The 23099-nt window shown below is 42.5% G+C and overlaps 1 protein-coding gene across 11 annotated transcripts in view; it reads right to left on the bottom strand.

The window, feature by feature from the left end:
• ACTR3B (actin related protein 3B) overlaps positions 1 to 19413 on the bottom strand; it is a 145731-nt gene extending 126318 nt beyond the window's left edge. For 2 of the 11 annotated variants that reach the window (XM_027574031.2, XM_027574027.2), the window contains exons 1-2: positions 12746 to 12779; positions 772 to 827 (exon numbers count right to left, since the gene is read on the bottom strand). Coding sequence is in view for 2 of the 11 variants with exons in the window: in XM_027574024.2 (XP_027429825.1) it covers positions 772 to 827; positions 19270 to 19313 (100 nt within the window). In the remaining 9 variants the exon portion in view is untranslated. Of the gene's footprint in view, positions 1 to 771; positions 828 to 12745; positions 12801 to 13020; positions 13177 to 19269 lie in introns of those variants that run through there. The other 9 variants (XM_027574024.2, XM_027574033.2, XM_027574036.2 and 6 more) reach the window with 9 other exon arrangements.
• Between the last annotated feature and the right edge of the window lie 3686 nt (positions 19414 to 23099).

Below are 23099 nucleotides of genomic sequence, written 5' to 3'. Positions count from 1 at the left end.
GGCCCCAGAACGACTTAGAATTCTAAGATCACAACTCATCTTACAGGAGCTACGTTTTGGAAGCAGTGTTTCCCTTCACTCTGGATGGACAGACGTTACTCTGGTAAACTGTCTCCAAATAATAACTCAGAATTTGAACCGTTTCAGAGAAAAATTCTACCCTACAAACAACTGACCTGTCCTTGGAGGCTGTTGTAGGAAACAAAGAGTGGGGAGGATGCGCTCTTGCCAAAATGTGAGAACACTTCTTTTAAGTTTATCATTCTCTACTAACTAAAATTTAAACAAAGGCAGATACTTTGAACGCAATAAAACAGTCATCAGGCCTCTCATTTCAAAAAAAAAAAAGGTCTTTCAATAGAGTGAATGGTGCAGCACAATGGATATTCGGTCCACGGAATTGCTAGTAAAATTGTACTTATTTAAAATTACAAATTAACCTTAAAGGACCAGATAAGCTTCTTCAAAGTAGCTCTGATATTTATGATTGAATGAAAAGCCCCTGCCAACCAGCCAGGCGGAAACTCCAATGACAGTGACAAGGGGCTTATCAGAAGACAATCAGAGGGTCAGAAAGTCGGGGGCTTTGTAGGCCGCAGGCACAGTCCACAGCAGTGTTCGGCCACTAGGTGTGTCAACATTAAAAATCCTCCCCGGTCACCAGAACAGTCTTCTAAAAGCAGGTGGCAAGTCAATTAATATGCCTTGAAAAACAATCAGAATGTTGAGAACCCCAATCCTTTAGGAACGCAAGGGTGGGGCTGTACTTACATGAAGGAATAATGAACTGTGGCTCAGTGTTGCCTGCGTAGCCAAGCTTGGTGTACCTAAAAGCACAAAGTCATCAACACAGGTTTAGACAGTAATACTCTCCCCTGGATCCCATTAGCGTCTTCTGTTATAAGCTCTCCAAGTCTGAAAATATCAAGCCTCAAAACAGTCACTTGAAATTTAAAAAAAATAAAAATAAAAAGCTTATGATGAGAATCAAAGCCTAATTTCAGAGAAGCAAGCTGTTATTAAAACATAATATGTTATGCTCGTTTCTACTGGGGAAAATCTTGCACACATGCATTAACACATACATCACATTTGTGTATCCCTACCAACTTTACAAGTGCTTTTACACTCTTTTACTTTTTATAAAAACCCAGTAGAGAAAGTAAATATTATCCCTATTTAGCAGATGAGAACACTGAGGCACTGGGAAGTTAATTCAGCTGCCCAAAGCCAAGCAGCTGGTGAACAGGAAAAAAAAGAAAAAAAAAAAAAAAACCCAATCTAAATATGCAGGCTAAATCCCAGAGCCGGCTCTCAAAGAAGTGTACTTACTTCTCAAACTTCATGAACTTTTTTTGGGGGGGGAGGTTAAAAATGATTATATAATTTTCTGAAAATGTCATGGCATATGTCTAGAAACAGTTACTGCCACCTCCTGAGAATATCTGACAGGAGCATCTCTTTATCATCTCATTTCAGAAGGAGCCCATTTTCTGTCAAGATACTCTGTGTGATGGATTCCAAAAGTCTTAACTAAAACAAATGCCAAAATACTACTATCTGTTCCAAAAGCATTTGCTAATCCCTTAAATAAAAAAAAAAAAAAAAAAAAGTGGTGGGGGGGGACCACCACTGAGAACCATCTGCTGGAAATAAAAAATTGAAAACCGAAAAGACTCATCAGCTCTTCCTTTCTTATTAGGCTTTACTGTAACGAACAGTAAAGTCTGGACAACTGAGCCATCGTTCCGCAGTAATGCTTGTAATGAAGAAAAATACCCCCCAGCAGTGTTGAAAGTAACTTTATTAATTCATTCTATTTTATAAATTATTTCAAGATGCTCGATACTAAAAATTTTTGATGTGGCATACATTCCAAATTCTAATAAATTAATTTTATGGTTTTTCAATGTATTTTACCATATGCTAATTTTACTATTTTTGAACACACAGTGAATGAATAAGCTTTGGTGAGCCAAAAACAGCAAGTTAGCTCCATTTAAATCATGCCTTACTGCTCAGTCTCCAAGGATCTGACGTCTTGGTGCCACAAGAACCTGGGCGAGCTAGGCTCTGAAACCCAACAGGCCCCACAAGAAGTTTCCAAGACCCATCTGAGAGCCCCCCAAGTTCCACAAATTCCCAGACACACAAACCAAGTGGACCCCACTCCAGGGCTCACCAGACCCAGAGGGAGGTTCAAAGCCAACCCAGAGCCGGGGACTTTCCAGAAGGCAGGCAACATATACTAAACTTCTAAAAAATTCCCAATTCAACCATCATTCTGGAAGTATCTTCCAGACAATAAATACAAATAAACTGAATTGCTGACCCAAGGCTAAAGAAGCCTAGCAAGGTCAGAAACACTAAAATCCTCAAATTTAAGACTATGGTTTTTAAAAGGCCACATCACCCACCCCCCAAAAATACACAGCTTGCGCTTAATCTGCCTCCCCGCACTGTGAGATTTCAAGTCGTATGATGACAGAACGTAGTCCTTTTTCCTGATTGCACCTGCACCCCTGGCACTGTGCCTGGCACATGGCAGGCACTCCACAGAGATCTGCTCAGTGAGCTCTTACCAATGTAAGGAAAGGTCATTGCTGTCCAACTGCTGGGCAAAGGAGCGGCGTTGGAAAGGGGGATGCTTAAAGTCAGAAACACAAGGTGATGGGGCCACAAAAGACCAGACCCATCATCTAGCATAATCTTTAATTTTATAGGTGAGAAAACAGTTGTTTCTGTGATGAGGTTATTTTCAAAAAAAGAAAAGAAAAACCTGAAACAAATACAGTAAAATATTAACACTTTTTAAAATTAGGTGCTAAGTATCATTTCTATTATTTTTTGTATATCTGAAAGTCAAGAGTGTGTTGTATTGGTTAAAACCATGCACTCTGGCATGAGACTGCTCAGGTTCACGTCCCAGTTCTGTTTTTTGCCAAATGTGTGACTTTGAGCAAGCTACTTTACCTATCTGTATCTCAGTTTCTCCATCTGTAAAATGGGGATAAAAATACAACCTATTTCCTAGGGTGAGTTTTGTGTATAAATAGGGAAACAGAAAGCACTAGAACAGTGCTATCTACATAAGTTTTATTTTTTTACTATTGTTATTTTTCTGTACGTTTGAAATATTTCTTAATTTAAAATTTTGAAAAGCTCAGAAAACACACCCATGGTATGGTCTGTGGCTGTGTTCAGTCTTTCTGCTGTACACGAGTCTATACACCACAGACACACTCCTTTGCATTGTGGTGGAAATGAAATGAACAAATGGTAAACCCAGCAGATACCAGCTATCCTTCCGCAACTGTGTCTTGTACCCTGCAATCATGAACTACATGTAACCCAGAGCAGCAAAAGGTCAGACTGCAGAAATGGGCTGGTGCACATTTAGACTCACAGCTCCAAAATTCAATTGAATACTGATGATACCACCACTTCGCGCCACTCGCCGACCATGGCTGGAATGCTGAGATCCTGAAGGCGCGACGCTCTCCCGGGGAGACAGCCTTCAAGGGAGGCCTTCTGTCATCGAGTCACACAGGTAACGGAGCATCAGTAACATTAAGCAAATGATTTTCATGACTGAGGCAAACTAACATTAAGACATATTAATGTTTCTATGTATAAACAAATTACTATGAGATCCTCCCTATCTCCTACCAAAACTGAAGCCATTAAAAACAATGGCAAAAGTATAAACTATTCAGGTCACTTAACGTAACTTAGTATCTTTAGATTTTTTCTGCTACTCCTTATAGAGCATCAAATACACTTGAGGTTTCGTTACTTTGAATAATCACAATGTAATGAATGTCTAACAAGACTTCTTTAAAGAGACATTCAAATTTAAAATTTTAATAAAACCTTTATCAACCCAGGCTCACACCAAACTTTAAAGAGAACATATTAAGTGTAACACTGCAAATGTAACCTAACAAGTGCTCACCCTATAATCCTCTCCTAGGAGGACAATCCAATACTAGACTGGCATGCTCCATTATAGGTAATCTTATAACAGTTCAACTATATAAAGAGCAGAACCAAAAAAAAAAAAAAAAAACAAGTAAAACACAACTATTAAATATGGACCCTGTTTGGGGCGCCTGGGTGGCTCAGTTGGTTAAGCAACTGCCTTCGGCTCAGGTCATGATCTCAGGGTCCTGGGATCGAGCCCCGCATCGGACTCCCTGCTCGGCAGGAAGCCTGCTTCTCCCTTTCCCACTCCCCCTGCTTGTGTTCCCTCTCTCGCTGTCTCTCTCTCTCTGTCAAATGAATAAATAAAATCTTTAAAAAAAAAAAAAAAAAGATGGGCGCCTGGGTGGCTCAGTTGGTTAAGCGACTGCCTTCGGCTCAGGTCATGATCCTGGAGTCCCTGGATCAAGTCCCGCATCAGGCTCCCTGCTCGGCAGGGAGTCTGCTTCTCCCTCTGACCCTACCCCCCTCATGTGCTTTCTCTCTCTCTCTCATTCTCTCTCTCTCAAATAAAATCTTTAAAAAAAATAAAAGACAAAGAAAAAAGAAAATAATGAAACTGCTTTAAAAAAAAAATGGACCATGTTCAAGACACCATTTATGAAAACAAAGAAGCATTTTTTTTTAATCCCAGTTTCCTAGCTAGAAACATGTAGTAGGCATACCATGAGGATACTAAGAAGGGAGGGGAAAAGCATGGCCCCGGTCCTCAAAATATTCCTCAAAATGTTTACCTATTAGAAATCAGATTTCAAATTGATTTTTTTTTTTTTTATTGCAGCATGGCAAGTTTAAGTTCACCTGGGTAGGCTTCCAGAAAAAATGTACCAAACCTTCTGAACAGATCATCAGGGTAACTTCTAAAATACATACTCCCAGTACCCACCCAAAAATCACTGATGGGAATCTCCAGAGAAGGAGCCTGGGCACCTGTATTTTTAACATCTCCTATCCCAACCCCATGGTTCTGATGGTCAACGTGCTTAGAAATCACTAGACAGGGGGCGCCTGGGGGGCTCAGTCGTGATCCCGGGGTCCTGGGATCAAGCTCCGCATCGGGCTCCCTGCTCCGCGGGAAGCCTGCTTCTCCCTCTCCCACGCCCCCTGCTTGTGTTCCCTCTCTCGCTGTGTTTCTCTCTGTCAAATAAATAAAATCTTTTAAAAAAAGAAAGAAATCACTAGACAGTACAAATCACAAAGAACTAAATAAAAGGAGTAACACTGGGAAGGAGAAGACAAAAATGTATTTCTAAATGATAATTGCAGACTGGACTATCTAAGGAAATTAAGTAGAAAATTAAAGGAAATAGGGAATTCAGTAAGATGGCCAGTTACTAAATAAATAGACAAAAATCAACAACTTTCCTACCTGATGAGAAGTGAGAATACACACTGAGTGAAAAGATCCCATTCACAACGGCAACAACACCGTATCATATTATCTTCAAGACTAAACGACACAGAGGGAGATACGGAGATGGGGAGAGGGATGTGTGCGAAGGACTCTCGATACACAAACAGGCAAATAAACTGAGACGGGCCTTACTCTTACACAGGAAGAGTGATATTTTTTTAAGAAATGTCAAATAGCATTAAATTCACCTACAAATTGGTTTCAAGACCATTCAACCTCTGGGCCAATACTAAAGAAAGTGGTGGTAAATTATACATGGGTGGCAGTAAAAGCCTGAAGAGTCATTATACAGGGAAGTTTCACATTATCTATCAGAATTTTAAATGCATATCCTCTGTTGTCCAAACAGCACATTTCTGGGAATTTACCCCACAGCAGCACTTTTAGATGTAGGCAAAGACAGGAACAAAAAATGTTCACTGCAGCATTATAATAGCAAAACAACAAAGCGCTAGAAAAACACCCAAATGCATCAACACAGGACATACTAAGTAAATCATAATAATTCCATAAATGCTATACAGCCATCAAAAATGGAGATTTATGTTACTGCCACACACAGATAGGCAATATGTACTGTTTGAAACAGTACATATTTATGATGTGAGGGAGTTTAATGGGGCTGGCAATGCTGGGTTCAAAACACAGCACTATGTGACTTTAGGCAAGTAAATTAATCCCTCCATACTTCAGTTTCTTCATCTGTAAAAGGTAAATAATAATAATCCCTACCTAATGTTAAATATTATCATTTCCAGAAAATATTAAATATTACCATTTCCAGAAAAAATTTCTAATTCAAAAAGTAAAAGGATCCATTATTTGATAATTTTTTTTGTTACTATTAAATGTTGAGGGGCTCCTGGATGGCTCAGTTGGTTGCGTACCCGACTCTTGACTTCAAAAGTCACGATTTCAGGGTTGTGAGATCAAGCCCAGCAAGAGCCCACACTCCGGGCAGAGTCTGCTTGAGTTTCTCTCCCTCTGCCCCTCGCCCTGCACACATGCACACTCTCTAATAAATACATCTTTTTTAAAAATGTTATTTGAGGTGTATGAGCCATCTATATTTTTCCACATACTACCCTTAATTTTCTACTAGAGCTTCAGTACCTTATCAATTTGTGCAAATCCTTATGTCCTGAGGATATGAATCCTTGCTCTTATACATCACCAATTTTTCCCAGTTACACATTTCCTGGAATATAACTGTTGACAGTTTAGACGATCAAATCTACCAATTATCTTCCTGAATAACTTCCTGTGTAGTTTCTACTTTGAAAGTCCCTCGCTATACTAAAATTTCATAGTTTCTCTTCCAGTTCTATGTATATCTTTTCATCCAAATGGGAAGAGCTATGTCAATCAAATTTTCCCAATGTACATAAGGAATCAAGACTAACAACTTTTATGTTAAAAGCCCTTGATTTTTTGTTTGTTTGAACACTCTCTTCCAAAAGGATAGCCGGCATAGTAAAGGTAGGCACCCTTCTCAAAAAAACATAAACTATGCCACATTCTCAAGCTCAGGGCTACTTCCGTGCATCCCTTGGCCTGAAAGTCTTTCTCACATGCCAACATAATGAGGAGCTGCATAGAGCAAAACCCATAGTCACCACTCCGCCTCATACACAAGTATGTCCTCCTAGTTCAGGCTTCAAAACACCATAGAAAGGTATCCATTAAGAAGTCTCACTCCCAGGCCTATACCGCCCACCCCACTTCTGCCTTCCACCACCTCCTATTCTTACGTACCCTTCCAGAGTCTCTTTCTGTAAATACAATATATCCTCATTTGCCCCAAACATTTTAAACAGCCCTGGTACAAAGCTTCTTTCACTCTTCTGTTAAACGCCACTATTTTTCCACAGCAGTAACACACAGACTTTTCAATTCTGCCGTCAAGAGAATTAATCTGACTACTGTCAACTCAACATATTTATATATAGTTAAAATTCCTCCTACAACCATGTGTCTAGAGCAGAAGGTGACAACTTAAGCTCAATTAATCTATGTTTAAAAGTGGAAATGTCACATCCTAGAACAGTGTTTTTCAAACTGTATCCTGTGGGGAGATTCTTTTGGTTGAGACCCCTTATGAGGTCCAGTCTTAAAACCCCAAACTCCAGCCAAAATAGCTCTACTCCTTCCTAAGGTTTTCAGTTTTTAAAAAAGTGACTACACCTGCCTTAGAATATGGTTCTGATAAAACTAAAGTTATCCCCAGATCTCAATTACAGTTTCTAAATAATACACACCCTCTCTACACTGTATACTGTAAATTAATACACGATCAAGTTCTTCAAACATTCCTTGGGTTACTGAATAGAAAAGGGTAGTCTCTGTTTATAGGACAAAAAGTTCAATATATAACTTCAAATTTACTAGTTATTTTATCTAAATCCAATATCCTTTTTTTTGTCTATGTGATCTGTGAATTTTACATTACTGAATACACTTGTTCATCTGTCCTTCTATAAGCAGCATTTTTTGATCTGTGTTTGGCCAATATAAGACCATGAGGTATGGTCTTTTTGTGGATTTTGGTCATTATAAAGTGAACTCTAACTTTCAGATTAAAATGGTGGACTAAATATATAATTATTTCACTCCATCCCAAAGCCCCACTAAAATCAAAGCAAAGAGATTTTTTGAAAGATGTATTAAACCACAACAGTAGGAAGAAAAGAAGAAGAGGCGACAAGCAAAGGTTTGGTTCTGGAAAGCGCAAGATCAGTGGTAACAGGCTTTGAGGGAAAAAAACAGGCAGAGGCCAAGCTGAGAACCAGCCCAGCACACATGCCTGCATCCTTAACGGTTCCAGAATGGGTAGCTGCACAGGGGCCTGTGGAGGTGAGACTGAAGGGTCCAAATCAGGGGGCCCGGGTGAGATTCCCCTCCCCCGCCCCACGCTGGGGGCCGCGGCTCCTCCCTGACGCCAGCATTCTCCAGAAGCTGATTCTCTGGAGACGGTAAAGCAAAGGGTCTCTGGACTCCAAGTCACTGGGCATGGGGGAAGCCAGCACCATCCTGACAACAAGGGCCCTCCCGACTGCATCCGGTGTAAACGCTGACGGCTCAGATACCTTCTCCCACGCCCTCCCCTCTCTCCCCCTTTCAGTTCTCAGAACGCCAGCACCCAGGCCCGGCCCACCAAGCAGAGGATCCCAGGTACAGTCTCTGGGGAAATGACCAGTTCAAAAGGAAAGATCGAAAGACCCTAATGCCAGGAGACTCCACAACAAACAACCTGCCCATATCACCCCTGGTGAAGCTCAAAATCAATACGCAAATCTACACATTGTGAGTCCAGTGACTCTTCATCATGAGCGGGCAGCCAGAAATTACCAACATCTGAGGAAAGCCTCTACCACAAAATAGAGATGAAAGCACACAAATCAAAACCCAACTTAGAAGAAACAAAACCTACGTAGGGAGAGACCCCACCAACACAACCACCAAAAACCACCACCGTCCTCAAAACCCTATGAGAAGAGACCGTATCCAAGAAACAAAATGAGAGGCTATTAGTAAACGGAACATTTAGGAAACAAAAGGAATTCTTGGAAACTGAAAGTAAGAGCAGAATGGAAACACTGAAGAGAAGAAGAGAAGGGCTAAGTAGACAAGACGCACCCTGGAAGGGACCAGGACCAGGCGACGGGGAACGAGAGAGGCAGGAAAAGCAGAGAGGCGGCCCAAGAATTCTACACAGAAACCACAGGAGTTGCAGAAAGCGTGCACATGAGCACGGGACACACACACACACACACAGCGGAGGAAGAAATAATCTAAAAGAATTATCCAGAATTCAAAGATGCTCGTTTCCAGACTGAAGGAGCTCACAAAATGCCCAGCACAACAGAGGAACACAAACCCACTTCAAGGCACGTGGTTGTGAAATTTCAGAAACCAGCGACAAGGAGGAAATCCTAAAAGCTCCCAGAGAGGAGAATGGGGGCGTCAAAGTCATTTACAAAGTCTTCAGACTTCTCAGCAGCAAAACCAGAAGCAAGAAAACAAAGAATCAGCGTCTTAAAAATTCTGAAGGAAAATTATTTCCAACACTGAATACTACACTCTAACAATCAACCAAGTGAGGGATTAGAGATAAAACATTTCAGAAAAGCAAGACATTTTAAAATTTACCTCCCACATGTCCTTTCCCAGAAAGCTACTGGAGGATGCCCTCTACCAAAACAAAGGAGAAAACCAAAAAAGAAGACATGGAACAGACACACAGGAGAGAGGTTCGTGAACCCTCAGAACAATGGCAGGAGACGCCAGGATGACAAACGTGCATGGGTCAGAGGGGTAGCCATGAGGCTCAGGACCCGGGCACAGCAAAGGCACTCACCACGAACCCCTGCACCACTGGGTTACCTTCCCTGCTCCACAAAGCTGGCTACTGGAGGACCACCAGCAGGGAGCAAAGCAGACAGCAGGAAGGAATGCACTTGGGAAACACACTCAATCCAGCAGAAAGGCAAAGGAAAGGCCTAGAAGATTGTAAGGTTATAAGGAAAGTCCGGGGCTGTGTGGCAGGCCTGGGAAGCAACCACCCCAGAGAGGAGGACAGAGGTCTGCAAAGCGGAGGTCTCCAAAAACAAACATACTCTGGTAGGGTGTGCAATGTGATTAGCCTTACGGAAAACTGTGCTGAGAAGGTGGCTACTTGAAAATATGGAAAATAATTAGCAGTGGATACAAAGAAAACAAAACAAAGAAGGCAATCATTAAGTTCCATAACAACAAAATTTAAGAGAAAAAAATACTATGGCACGCTTTCACGAATGAGGACATGTACTTGCACAGCCATAGTAACATAAACAGTGATCACAAATTAAGCAGAAAATGTCATAATGTATCTCTACCGGGAGAACAGGAGAGGAGAAACAGGGCAAAGGCAGGATGAGAGACACCATCATCTAACAACAGTAAATTAACAGATAACGTGAAAAACTGATAATCAAAAGATAGAGCCACATGCCCATTATTTAGAAACACGGAAATCCATAAATGCTGGAAGACACAGAATGAAAAGCTGAAAGTAGCCGTTTCTGGGCAAAGACAGAACAGCAGGCAGGACAGCAGCCCATGTCTGCACATTAGCCTCTGAACATTACTTGACTCTTAATTAGCATGCATATTACTCTGAGATAAAGTCTAAATTTTTATCAAAACTTTTTACATTGTGTTTAAATAATACTCCTGCGTTCTGTTGGTTTGCATCTGTTTGGTATGTATTGGACCATCCTTTTACTTTCTGGCAAAGCAGATCTCAGACTCTCAGGAGCCCGAAAGGCCCCCAGACACAGGATGCCATCACCATGCTACAGCAACAGCTGGGGGAGACACCCCAGGAGGCAGCAGTACCGGACCTTCACAAAGCAAGGGGAAATAATGACAGAAGACCTAACAAGCCACTCTCAGCCCAACACACAGTAAATGGGGAAAAAACTGCAAGACGTAAATAACACCACACGTAAGGCAGCTCACGTCGAACTCTGAACACACTAACAGAGAACAGATCTTCGCGTACAAGCAGAACATGCGCAGAACGGACTGCGTCTTAGACACCATCAAGTCCAAAGAATAGAAATAAAGCAAACAGCACTCTCTGAACATGCTGCAATAACACCAGAAATTAAAAACAAAATTAAAGAAATAAACAGGCCTTTGTACCTGAAAATTTTAAAACACGCTAGTATAGAAATACTAGTTGTGGGGGAAACTCAAAAGAAAAATACATTTAAATCTAAGGGATACATACAGCTTAAGATATAGCAGCCAAAATTCTGTAGTACTAACTACCTTCAATTAAAGGAAAAAATAAAAATGAATATAACATCCAATTCAAAAACAGACAAAAACAAAGGAAAGCAGAAAACAAATAAAGATAAAAGCAGCATAAATGAGTCAAAAAACAGAAAAATCACAAAACCAGTAAGTAAACCCCAAAGCTCATTCTTTGAAAAAAGACGCACAAGACAAGTCACTAGGTCAACCAAGAAAAAGGATGAGAACAAAACACATAAATTTGAGTGACAAAAGGGAAAATAACCATAAATGCAGAAGACATTTTTTTAAATCATGAGGCTACTATATACATTTGAAAAATCTAGGTGAAATGAAAATTTTTTGGACAAATACAACACAAAAAAATTGATTCCACTTGAGATGGAACGTCCAACAGGCTTTTAAGAAATAGGATGAGTAGCAGAAGTCTCCCTACAAGCAAGCACTAAGTCCATCCAGACAGTTTCTTGGGGTAATTCTACCAAGACCTTAAAACTCGGGTAATCCCAATACTACAACAGACTACTCCAGAGCACGGAAAGAGAAGGGAAATTTCTTAATTTCTTTATGAACAGAGTGTGACACTGATCTCAAAATCTGACAGGGATTCCACCAAAAAACCAAACTATAAATCACTCACACTTATACCGATGCAAAAACCCAAATAAAACATTAACAAACACAATCTACCTACACAGCAAAAAATAATGCATCATGATCAAACGGGGATTATCCCAGAATGCAAGAGTGGTTCACTATGAGGAAATCCATTAATACAACCCATCATATTAACTGGATTAGGAAGAAACTACATGTTCCATTTATGATAAAAGTATGTGACAACGTCCAACACCCATATAAACATTCCAAAAGAATAGAAATGGACTACTAACATGATACATGCACACACACAGCAGCAGCAGCAGTGGTCCAAAAGCCAGCATCTTTTTTATTTAAATTTAATTTAGTTAACATACAGTGTATAATTAGTTTCAGAGGTAGAATCCAAGGATTCATCAGTTGCACATAACACCCAGTGCTCATCACATCACATGCCCTCCTTAATGTCCATCCCCCAGTTACCCCATCCCCCCACCTCCCCTTCAGCAACCCTCAGTTTGTTCCCTAGAGTTAAGAGTCTCTCATGGTTTGTCTCCCTCTCTGATTTAATCTTATTTTTTTCCTTCCATTCCCCTATGTTCATCTGTTTTGTTTCTTAAATTCCACATGAGTAAAATCATGTGGTTGTCTTTATCTGACTGACTTATTTCACTTAGCATAATACCCTCTAGTTCCATCCACATTGTTACAAATTGCAAGATTTCATTCTTTTTGATGGCTGAGTAATATACCATTGTAGATATATATCACATCTTCTTTATCCATTCATCTGTCAATAGACATCTTAGCTCTTTCCATATTTTGGCTGTTGTGGACATTGCTGCTATAAACATTGGGGTGCAGGTGTCCCTTTGGATCACTATGTTTGTATCCTTTGTATTAAATACCTAGTAGTGCAATTGCTGGGTCATAGGGTAGCTCTATTTTTACCTTTTTGAGAAACCTCCATACTGTTTTTCCAGAGTGGCTGCACCAGCTTGCATTCCCACCAACAGAGTAGGAGGCTTCCCCTTTCTCCGCATCCTCGCCAACATGTGTCGTTTCCTGTCTTGTTAATTTTAGCCATTCTGACTGCTGTGAGGTGGTATCTCATTGTAGTTTTGATTTGCATTTCCCTAATGCCAAGTGATGTGAAGCATTTTTTCATGTGTCTATAAGCCAATTGTTTGTCTTCTTTGGAGAAATGTCTGTTCATGTCTTCTTACCATTTCTTTAGTGGATTTTTGGGTTTTTCGCTGTTGAGTTTGATAAGTTCTTTGTAGATTTTGGATACCAGCCCTTTATCCAATATGTCATTTGTGAGTATCTTCTCCCATTCCGTAGGTCAGCATCTTATTTTAGAAACACCAGAAGCTGCCACACTAAAGTAAAGAACAAAAGAATAATGCCCACTAACTCCATTCCTATTTAACATTATTTTGGAGGTAATGGTCACTGCAGTGTGTCAAAAAAACGCAAATAAGAGTTCCTACCAATAAAAAGGAAGGGGTAAAACCCTCTCTGTTTGCCAAAGATTCCATATCTGGAAAACCTTAAAGATCAAGGGAAAAATTCATACAAACTAAGAGTATTTCGTAAAGTAGGTACAAAATTGACACAAAAAAACTAAGAGCCTTAATGTATTGAAGAAAAACAGAAAACGTAATGAAAAAGAAGATACCATTTATGAGAGCAAAACAGAAATCACATACTTAGGTGTAAACTTAACAAGAAATCCACCTGAGGGAAACACAGGATTCCTAAAAGACACAAAACAGACGTGATCTCATGGAAAGAGATGCCATGTTCTTCCATGGGAGGACTCACCATCACAAAGATGAGGGTCCTCATTAAATTAACTTATAAATTTAATAGAATCCAAATAAAAATACCATCAGGCATTCTCCCTGTGGAACTAGAGAAGCTGAGTTTAAGTTCATTAGGAGGAACAACAAGCACAAATTTACCAGAAAGCCCTAAAAAAGGAAAGGGACATGTAGGAGAGGCCAGCCCCACCAGGTATGAAATCATTCTAAAGCCTCAGTAATTAAAACTCTGTGGTGGCGGTGGCATACGAATAGATTAATGCAACTCGAAACAAAATCTAGAAATAAACACAGCTGCATAGACAAATTTAGTACATGACAAAGGCAGAATCTCCAAGCACAGGGTTGTTTTTTGTTTTTTGTTTTCCATAAATGATGTTGAGGTAAATGAGATAGCCAGAAGGAAAAAAGACAGAAATAGTTCCAGCTGGGTCCTTTCCTCATACTATATCCCAGGATACATTCCAAATGCATTAAAGATTTAAATGGGGGGGGGGGGGGGTAATGAAACCATGAGGAAAAAACACCATATAACCTGGGAATGGGGGGGGGGGGACTTTCTTAACTATGACTCAAAATCTAGAAACAATAAGAAAAAGATAAATAAATTTGATTACTTTAAAAAACCTTTGCGTGGCAAAAGACAAATGATATATAGGGAAAATGTATTTGTGACTTACATCATCAAGAGCTAACACCCCAACATGCAGAAAAGAGTTAACAGGCCCAAGACGGCACTCTTTAGAAATCCTGCTTGCAAGCTTGGCCACTCAGCTGGCATCTGCGGTCAGGAGGATTCCCGCCATTCCCTCAATGGTATTCACTGTGCCTAAACCACGCAAACAATAGTTTAAGCTGAACATCTGCTTTCCCTCTGGGGCTCTGCAATTTTGTTATGTGCTAGGCAGGGGTGCCGTGGCAGCCTCAACAACGCTGGGCATGGAGTCTTTAAGGAGCTTCCTTGATGTGCTGTCAGAACTGGAGACTGACGAAGCACGTCCGTGTGGTTCCAGTGAGAGAGGACTCTGGAAGCTTGCTCCTGGTTTCCTCCTGACTCTGCTTCATGTGCCTTTTCCCTTGGCTGATTTTGCTTTGTACTTTTTCACTACAGTCCTGGAATTGCTCCTAGCAAATCGCTGAAGCCAGGAGCGGTCTGTGGGACTTCCAACACACCCTAATACTTCCGAAATCAAAGAAACACAAAACCAAAAACACACGGAAAAATGGGCCAGAGAAATGACACGAAAGAATACAGAAATGTAAATGTCTCTTAACCAAATGAAAAGATGCCCATCTTCCCACATAAGAAGAAATTCAAATTAAAACTATAATATTTCTTACCCTCTAGATTGGTAAAAATAAAAAAAATTTGACTATATACTCTGTTAGTGAGTCTGTAAGAGGACACAGGCAGTTTCATACATTACTGGTGAGGATACACACTGCTGAGTGGGATTTCACACCCACTAGCAAAATTACATATGCAGTGACTCTTTGACCCAGAAATCCCACTTCTAGAAACCTATCCCAGAGATACCCAGCAAAAAGTACAAAAATGTATGCACACACAAGACTATCATTGCAGTCTATTGATAATAGGAACATGCTCAAAAAAAAAAAAAAAAAAAAGACAGGGACATGTCTAAAGAACACCAGAAACAGTTTGAATGGGCTTTTATTGGTCAAATCTCAAACAATTTAAGCATCAAAACAAATAATGGCAATAACAGATAATAACCCATTAAATACAGTAAGAACAACCTTTTGAATAAAATAATAACCCATACAAATGATAAATAAATAGATGAGAACTATGGGAAAGTGTGCCCTTAGAGTAAAACATTAACTAATAAATGTAGACATGACACTAGAGTATAAATAATCACAATTTGGCCACCATCACTGCAATTATCAATTAGGGCAAAAATCACCAACGGATACTAAGACTAATGGGTGAAAGTTTAACGAAGAACAGGCATTTACATGATCTCAAAATATCTCTCCATAAATGACATTAATTACAAAGGGAAAAATTAACAATGCAGTGAGGATATCTAGTGGACATCACCCTATCCAACTAACCCAAGTGAACTTCATCAAGGAGGAGGCATACCACTATTTTAAGCCTTCTGACTAGAGGGTCTCATGTACTGGACTGTACTACTGTACACGGTATTATATACTGTAACATACCCTATATACTGTAATACTGTATCATAAACCTGAAAGTTGCTAAGAGACTAAAACTTAAATGTTCTCACCACAAAAAAGAAATGGCAACTATGTGATGTGAGGGAGGTGTGAGCTAAAGCTATGATGGTAATTATTTTGCAATATATAAATATATCAAATCAAAATGTTGTACAACCTTAAACTTACACAATGTTATATGTCAGTTATATCTCAGTAATGCCGGGGGTGGGGAGAGTCGGGTGGGATGCCCCAAGAAAGATGGGCGTTGCTTCTGCAAAATTCCTGACAAAAATGCATACCCTGAATCAATAATGGGGAAACACCAGACAAGCGGACACTGAGGGACAATATACATGGCAGCTGGCTCCCAAAAATGTCAATGTCCTGAAAACCAGAACAAGGCTAAGGGACTGGTCCAGCTGGATGAGACTTAAAAGACAGATGCAGTGCTGGACGAGGGAGGGGAAGAACAGTCCACAAGACACAGACGGGAACATTCACGGGAATCCAGACAGCGGATTAGAGAACACCACTGCGTGAATGTCAAGACTTTTTTTTACTTCAAATCATTGGTCTCTGATTATATAAGAGGAAGTCCCTCTTCTTAGCATGCACTGAAGTATTTTGGTATAAAAGGGCACAATATCTGCAACTTACTCTCAAACAGTGCAGAAAACTAATAATATGTATAGATTATACAGAGAAGGATAAAGCAAATGTTAATAGTTGGTGAAAATGGATGAAGAATATATGGTAGAGGCAGGGGTGCCTGGGTGGCTCAGTCAGTTAAGCGTCCGACTCTTGATTTCAGCTCACTTCATGATCTCAGGTTGTGAGATCCAGCCCCACGTTGGGTTCCACGCTGAGTGTGGCGCCCGCTTAAGAGTCTCTCTCTGCCCCTCCCTCCACGCCTGCCCCTCTCTACCCCTCTCTTTCCCTCCCTCCCCCCTCCAAAAATATATATAGTAGTGTTTTTTGGTACTCTTGCAGTTTTTTAGTAAGTCTGAAATTTTTTCAAAGTAAGTTTAAAAATGCAAGAAAAGGGGCATCTGGCTGGCTCAGTCAGTGGAGGTGCAACTCTTGATCTTGGGATTGTGGGTTCAAGCCCTGTACTGGGTGTAGAGATTACTCAAAAAAAAAAAAAAAAATCTTTTTTAAAAAATACCCAAAAAGGTAAGAGAAGTGACACTAGAATTTGTGGAATAGTCTCTGAAAACTATGCAGCCCAGTAATTCCTTTAAATAAACAAAGCTTTATCTTTGGATCAAAGAGGTACCTTGGTGCACGTTATCCTGCCCCCCTCCCCGGCACACTGGTGCCCACTGAGGTGGCCTCAAGGACTCTTAGAGGAGGAGGCACGCTACAAAAACGAATTTTATTTACTATAAAAAAAAATAGCACTTGGTACACTATTAAATGACTACTGTTCACTATGTGTAGTTCCACGTGAATTTTTCTTTTAGAATTTAGTACTAGAAAAAAAGCTTTTTCACCTGAGAAGCAGGCATTTCTCTTCCTTCTTGATGACGAGAATTGCATAACTGACGACTCTCTAATAATTCTGTCAGACAGGCAGACGAAGGCCAACCACCGTGACTACTGGTCTACAGTTTAGGATGACTACCTAGGTCTTTTGCCTTCGTCCCGGTTATTTTTATGGGCATTTTACCCTTTTTTTAATCCTATTTTGATGTAAAAGTCAAAAACAATTTCCGCTCTCTGGGAAATATAAGAACTATTGATATGCTCAAGTAAATTTAAGCCCTCCGAGGCTGCTCCTTCTGACCGTATACTGGACCCTGGGAATTCATGGTAAATCACAGTCATTTCCACGACAGAATATGTCCGTGTGAAACCTCGCGGGAGGATTCCCTGCCACTGTCTACAACAGACAAAAGACAAGTGCATTGATTTGGGGTCATAAAACAGTGATACACGGAAGTTATATCTCCACGTGAGCCAAGTTACATTTACCACTTACCTCAAAAGGTCAGAAGAGCACCACGGTTTAGACATTTTTAGCAAGAATGATGAGTAAGGCCCCCAGCTTACTAATATTAAAGGTATGACAAACTCTGTGGCCATTACTTTAATGCTACTACCAAGGAATGCTTTAGATTTCAATAGGTTTACAAGACCAAAAATACAAAAGGCAAAATTTCACATGCACGTGTGGAAAAAATACATTTACCTGCTGCCTTCACTCTTGACACAACCAGACCTCAGGTGGGCATGGGATGAATATCCATATTGTGGGAGAAGGGAATGCATAAGGAGGCAACAACGGGGGGGGGGGGGGGGGGGGGGGGGAGCGGTGTTCACATCAATTTTGATTTTGGCTTGCGTTCTGGGTAGCAAAACAACTTCTAAAATAAAGAGCCACAAAACTTCTGATACAATGCTTATTTCAAAAAGAATTAGCACAAACCAAGAGGCCATTTTTTCCAGCCTGTAATCAATGCTAGTGGCTTCAGCAGCAAAAGGAAAGCATGATCAGTAGGAGATGGACTGTAACAAATTAAAGAAGACACCCCCACAAGGTTGTCAAGGAAACCAAACCAAGTGCATTTTTCTACAGAAAGAATCAAGGCTAAGGTGAACATGCCATGGAAGATTTTCTGACAAAAATATGTAAAGTCCCGTGTCAAAAAATCTTTAAGAGACTAAATTTACTTCCAGGCTATTTCATTAAGCACTTCATCTATAATGCAAGCAGGCATGCCTAAATTTCCAAACTACCAGCTAAATGGATTCCCCTTCCTAAAATCAGCTAAGCTTGGGCCACTGAAAATACAGGAAATTTCCTAAGATCTCTTCTGCATGTTGTAACAACATCAAAAGAAACAATCTCAACCAAAAAAGTAAAGAGGAAAAAAAAAAAAACTATACCACAAAGAGGCTTTCCCAAATTTTGACTTTGTTTTTCAAAATGGAGCCTTTTTAACATTTGTTTTTAAGCGAAAAGGCAAGTGAACGCAAACTGAAGCAAGAGCTCAGCCCGAGTGAGCCATTCGATACTGGAAGAGAGCAAAGCGGGCTGCACAAAAGGTGTCAAGTTGGTAGAGTGATGTGAAACCCTCCACAAGTAAGTGGGCAAGAATCATGAGCAAGAAGTGACAGGCACTTGGGGGCACAGAGGGGCACGGCTGGGCAGGTGGAAGGCAAGTAACGTCAGCAGGGTCTGCAGCAGCCCGGCGCGCGGGAGGAGTGGGAGGCGAGGTGCGCGCACCGCTGCCGCGATCCGCGCCCTTAAAGGTGAGCGGCCGCAGCGCGTGGCCCCGGGGGCCGGGAGGAGGGGGGCGGGGCGCACAGGTGGCCGGCCGAGCGCCGGGCCCGGGCCGCGCGGCGGGGCGTTGTGAGGCCGCCAGGTGAGCCAGGGCGGGCCGCGGAGCAGGTGCTCGGCGTCGGGGCAGGGGCGGGCCGCGCGGGAGCGGGGCGGGCGCCGGCGGCTCTTACCCGGTGCCGCAGTCCACCACGCAGGGAGGCAGGGAGCCCGCCATGCTCGGCACGCGTGCCGCTTGGCCCACGCGGGCGGCCCGGGAGGCGCCGCCGCCGTCCGCTCGCCGCGCCGCCCGCTCCCGGGAGCCTCCGCAGCGCCGCCGCCGGGGGCCCGGATGCTCGGCGGCCGCCCACGTGACGCTGCCCAGCCGGCCAATCAGGTTGCGGGCACGCCCCGCCCCGCCCCGCCGCCCGCCCGCCATCTTTACTACTGGCGGCGAGGCCTCCTCGCGTGGACGTCCAATACCGCTGCTGAAGCAGTTGGGGGCTATTTTTAACTGACTTACCATGAACGTGACCTCGTTTCCGGGGCCTGGCTCCTTCTCATCCTTTAAATCTCGGCTGGAAAGTCACCTTCTCAAGAAGTTGTCCCTAATCATCCTAAGTAGGCCCCCTCCCTGCACCTTACTCTATCTCGAGGACCTATTACTTTCATTGACAGCGCTTGGAGCAAATTTTTAATGCTAATTTATTTGTGGTTCCCCCAGCCCCGCCCCACGGGACTGTAGGCCCCGCCGGGATAGGGCTAGTGTCTGTCTCACCGTGGGTGGCCTGGTGCTCAGCACGGTAGTTAGTGCATGCATGGGAAGCACCTAAGTGTTTGTTGAGTGAATGAACAACCTTCACCTTAAAGATGAAACAATGACCGTCAGAGCTGACGGAATCAGTGACCTTAGATGGAGGTAATACCACAGCAAGATCATCACGGGAAGATGTTTTCAAGTATCAAACATGAGATGATGCTCCCAAAGTTCTTAGTGAAACCGGGAACCAGGGGCGCCTGGCTGGCTGGGTCAGTAGAGCATATAGCTCTTGATCTCCGGGCCCTGAGTTCAAGCCCCATATGGGGTACAGAAATAACTAAATAAACAAACTTTTTTCTAAAAGGAGTTAGTGGGGGAGAGGGGGGCAAAGCAGGCAAGTATCTACCCACTATGTTATGAAGGCATGAAAGCCCCACTTGCTTCCAGCTCCCTGCCCTACCATAAATTCTTGACAATTTTTTAGGAGCTTCTGGAGACTTAGTTTCATGTAGTATAACTAATATTTAAAGCAATGTGTTTTTTCCCTAGAAGAAGTACTAGATGTGTGGGTCATTCTAGGTAATCCATGATCGTTCCTTTCCCCTCCCCCACCCCAAGTGAAGTGGTGAAAGGAGCAGAAGATGAGAAGGAAATGACAGGTCAGGAGGGGGAGGAATCCCCAATAGGAGCCCAAGGCCAGGGACAAACAGTGACTTGCCTGCTTTGTGTGTTGCCAAGGGCCTGCCCAGCTCCTGTTCTTTGAAGGCCCTAGTCAGAGTGTTGTAGGTAAACTCTGGGTTGCAAACTGTGGCACTGCCTTGTCTCTTATTTTCCTTCACTTAGTACGTATTTATCGAGTGCCTACTGTGAGGCAGGCTTTGCATTATATTGGGCATGAAACAGGAAGCAGAGGACTCAACAGTGTTTGCCTCCAAACTGTAGAGTCTAGTGAGGGGTAGAGACTGTAAACGGGCAACCACAACACAGTGTGGTAAATGCTAAGATGGGGGAAGTCCAGGGTGCCCAGAAAGCCAGTAACAGGGCACCTGACCCAAACCTGGGAGTCAATGAAGTCTTCTCAAAGCAATGGTATCTAAGCTGACACCCAGAGGGTGGGTGGACAGTAGCTACATGGTGGAGAACGTGGGGTGGGAGAGTATTTCTGGGATGAGAAATATATACAAAACCCAGCAGGACCTCAAGGCTCATATATGGCTCAGTTTGCTTTGCCAGAGAAGAAGCCTCAGTGGAACTGGGACTAGCTAGTAATAAAGCATATGTGCGGGGCACTGGGGTGGCTCAGTCGGTTAAGCATCTGCCTTCGGCTCGGGTCATGATCTCAGCGTCCTGGGATCAAGTTCCACATCGGGCTCCCTGCTCAGCAGGTAGCCTGCTTCTCCCTCAGCCTCTGCCCCTCCCCCTGCTTGTGCTCTGTCTCTGTCTCTCTCTCTCTCAAATAAATAAAATCTTTAAAAAAAATAAAAATAGGGCACCTGGGTGGCTCAGTCGGTTAAGCGACTGCCTTCGGCTCGGTTCGTGATCCTGGAGTCCCGGGATCAAGTCCCGCATCGGGCTCCCTGCTCGGCGGGGAGTCTGCTTCTCCCTCTGACCCTCTGCCCTCTCGTGCTCTCTATCTTTCATTCTCTCTCTCTCAAATAAATAAATAAAATCTTTTAAAAAAATTTAAAAATATATAATTAAAAAATAAAAATAAATAAAGCATATGTGCCTTTGTGGGGAGTGTCCCTTCTGCATAGGACTCATTGGGAATGGTGGTCACAGTCAGCAGCTGGTAGGAAATAAAAGATTTCCTGACCCTAATTATTTCCTCCAGACACCACTAACCCTTCATTATCAGCTAAGATGTGTCCATATGCAGATAACAGAAAACTTAAGGTGCCACAAAGAATGAGCACATTTTATTTCATACAACAGGAAATCCAGAAACTCCAGGATAATTCAAGCACTTGAATTCAAACATTCAACCAAATGACATACTGTAGGCCTGTACATTCCATTCCACCAGCACATTGGCCTTTGTCCTTCGACTTATCCCTTGCTGTTGAGAGATGGCCATAGCCACTCCACACACCATAACTGTAATGGACGGGGACCGGGGGAAATGCCCCCATCTTCCTTCCTAAGAGGGAGAGGGAGGAAGTGCTTTCCCAGAATTCCCCAGCTGCTTCCCCTCATGTTTCATTAACCTGGCTCAATTAGTATCCTGGGGCTGCTGAAACAAAGCCCACAAACTGGGGTGCTTAACACAATAAACACTTGGGGTGCCTGGGTGGCTCAGTTAAGTGTCTGACTCTCGATTTTGGCTCAGGTCATGACCTCAGGGTGGTGAGATCGAGCCCCACATCAGGCTCCACGCTCAGAGCAGAGTCTGCTTGAGATTCTCTCTCTCTCTCCCTCTCCCTCTGCCCCTCCCCTGACTCACACTCTCAAATAAATAAATAAATAAAATCTTTAAAAAAAAAAAAAAGTCATTTATTTTCTCACAATTCTAGAGAAAAGAAGGCCAAAATCAGGTGTTGGCAATGCTGTGTCCTCTCTGAAGACTCTTGGGGAGAATCTTTCCATGTGTTTCTCTTAGCTTCTGGTGTCGCCAGCAATACTTGGTGTTCCTTGGCTTATAGATGCATCACTTCAATCTCCGCCTCTTCTGTCACACAGTGTTCTCCCCGTGTGCCCACATCATCACATGGCGTTCTCCTCTTCTTAGAAGGACATCAGTCATATTGGATTCTGGCCCACTCTAATGACCTCATCTTAACTTGATGACATCTGCCAAGGCCCTCTTACCAGATAAGATCACATTCACAGGTACCAGGGGCTAGGGCTTCTACATGTCTTTTAGGGACACAGTTCAATATCAGCCTATGCTAAAAGCAGCTATTGGTATGGGGAACTGATGGGCTGTGATGGGCTTACACTATTAAAGACCACCTCCCTTGGGCTGGAAAGGGACCTGTGTCCTCCGAAGCATGCGGCTGCCAATACCTGGTTGGAATCAGGTTTGAGCAACAAGAAGGGGAATGACAATCAACAGTTGCTGTCTTGCTTGTAATTTTCCCAACTAAACCATATATTCTCACTCATTCTATGCCTTTTCACTCCTCTAGCCTCTGCTTTGGATGGTCGCTGAAACAAGTCATCCTTGCTGACCCAGCTCGAACTGTGCCACTTCTGTGAAGCTATCCATCTTCTCACCACTGTCTCCTCTGTGCTCCCAGAGAGCCTTGTGCGCCCTTCCACTCT

Source organism: Zalophus californianus, chromosome 12 (assembly GCF_009762305.2).
Source record: "Zalophus californianus isolate mZalCal1 chromosome 12, mZalCal1.pri.v2, whole genome shotgun sequence".
NCBI classification, from domain to species: Eukaryota; Metazoa; Chordata; class Mammalia; order Carnivora; family Otariidae; genus Zalophus; species Zalophus californianus.
Note: the sequence above shows the minus strand (reverse complement) of the source record. Positions and strands in the feature narration are given on the sequence as shown.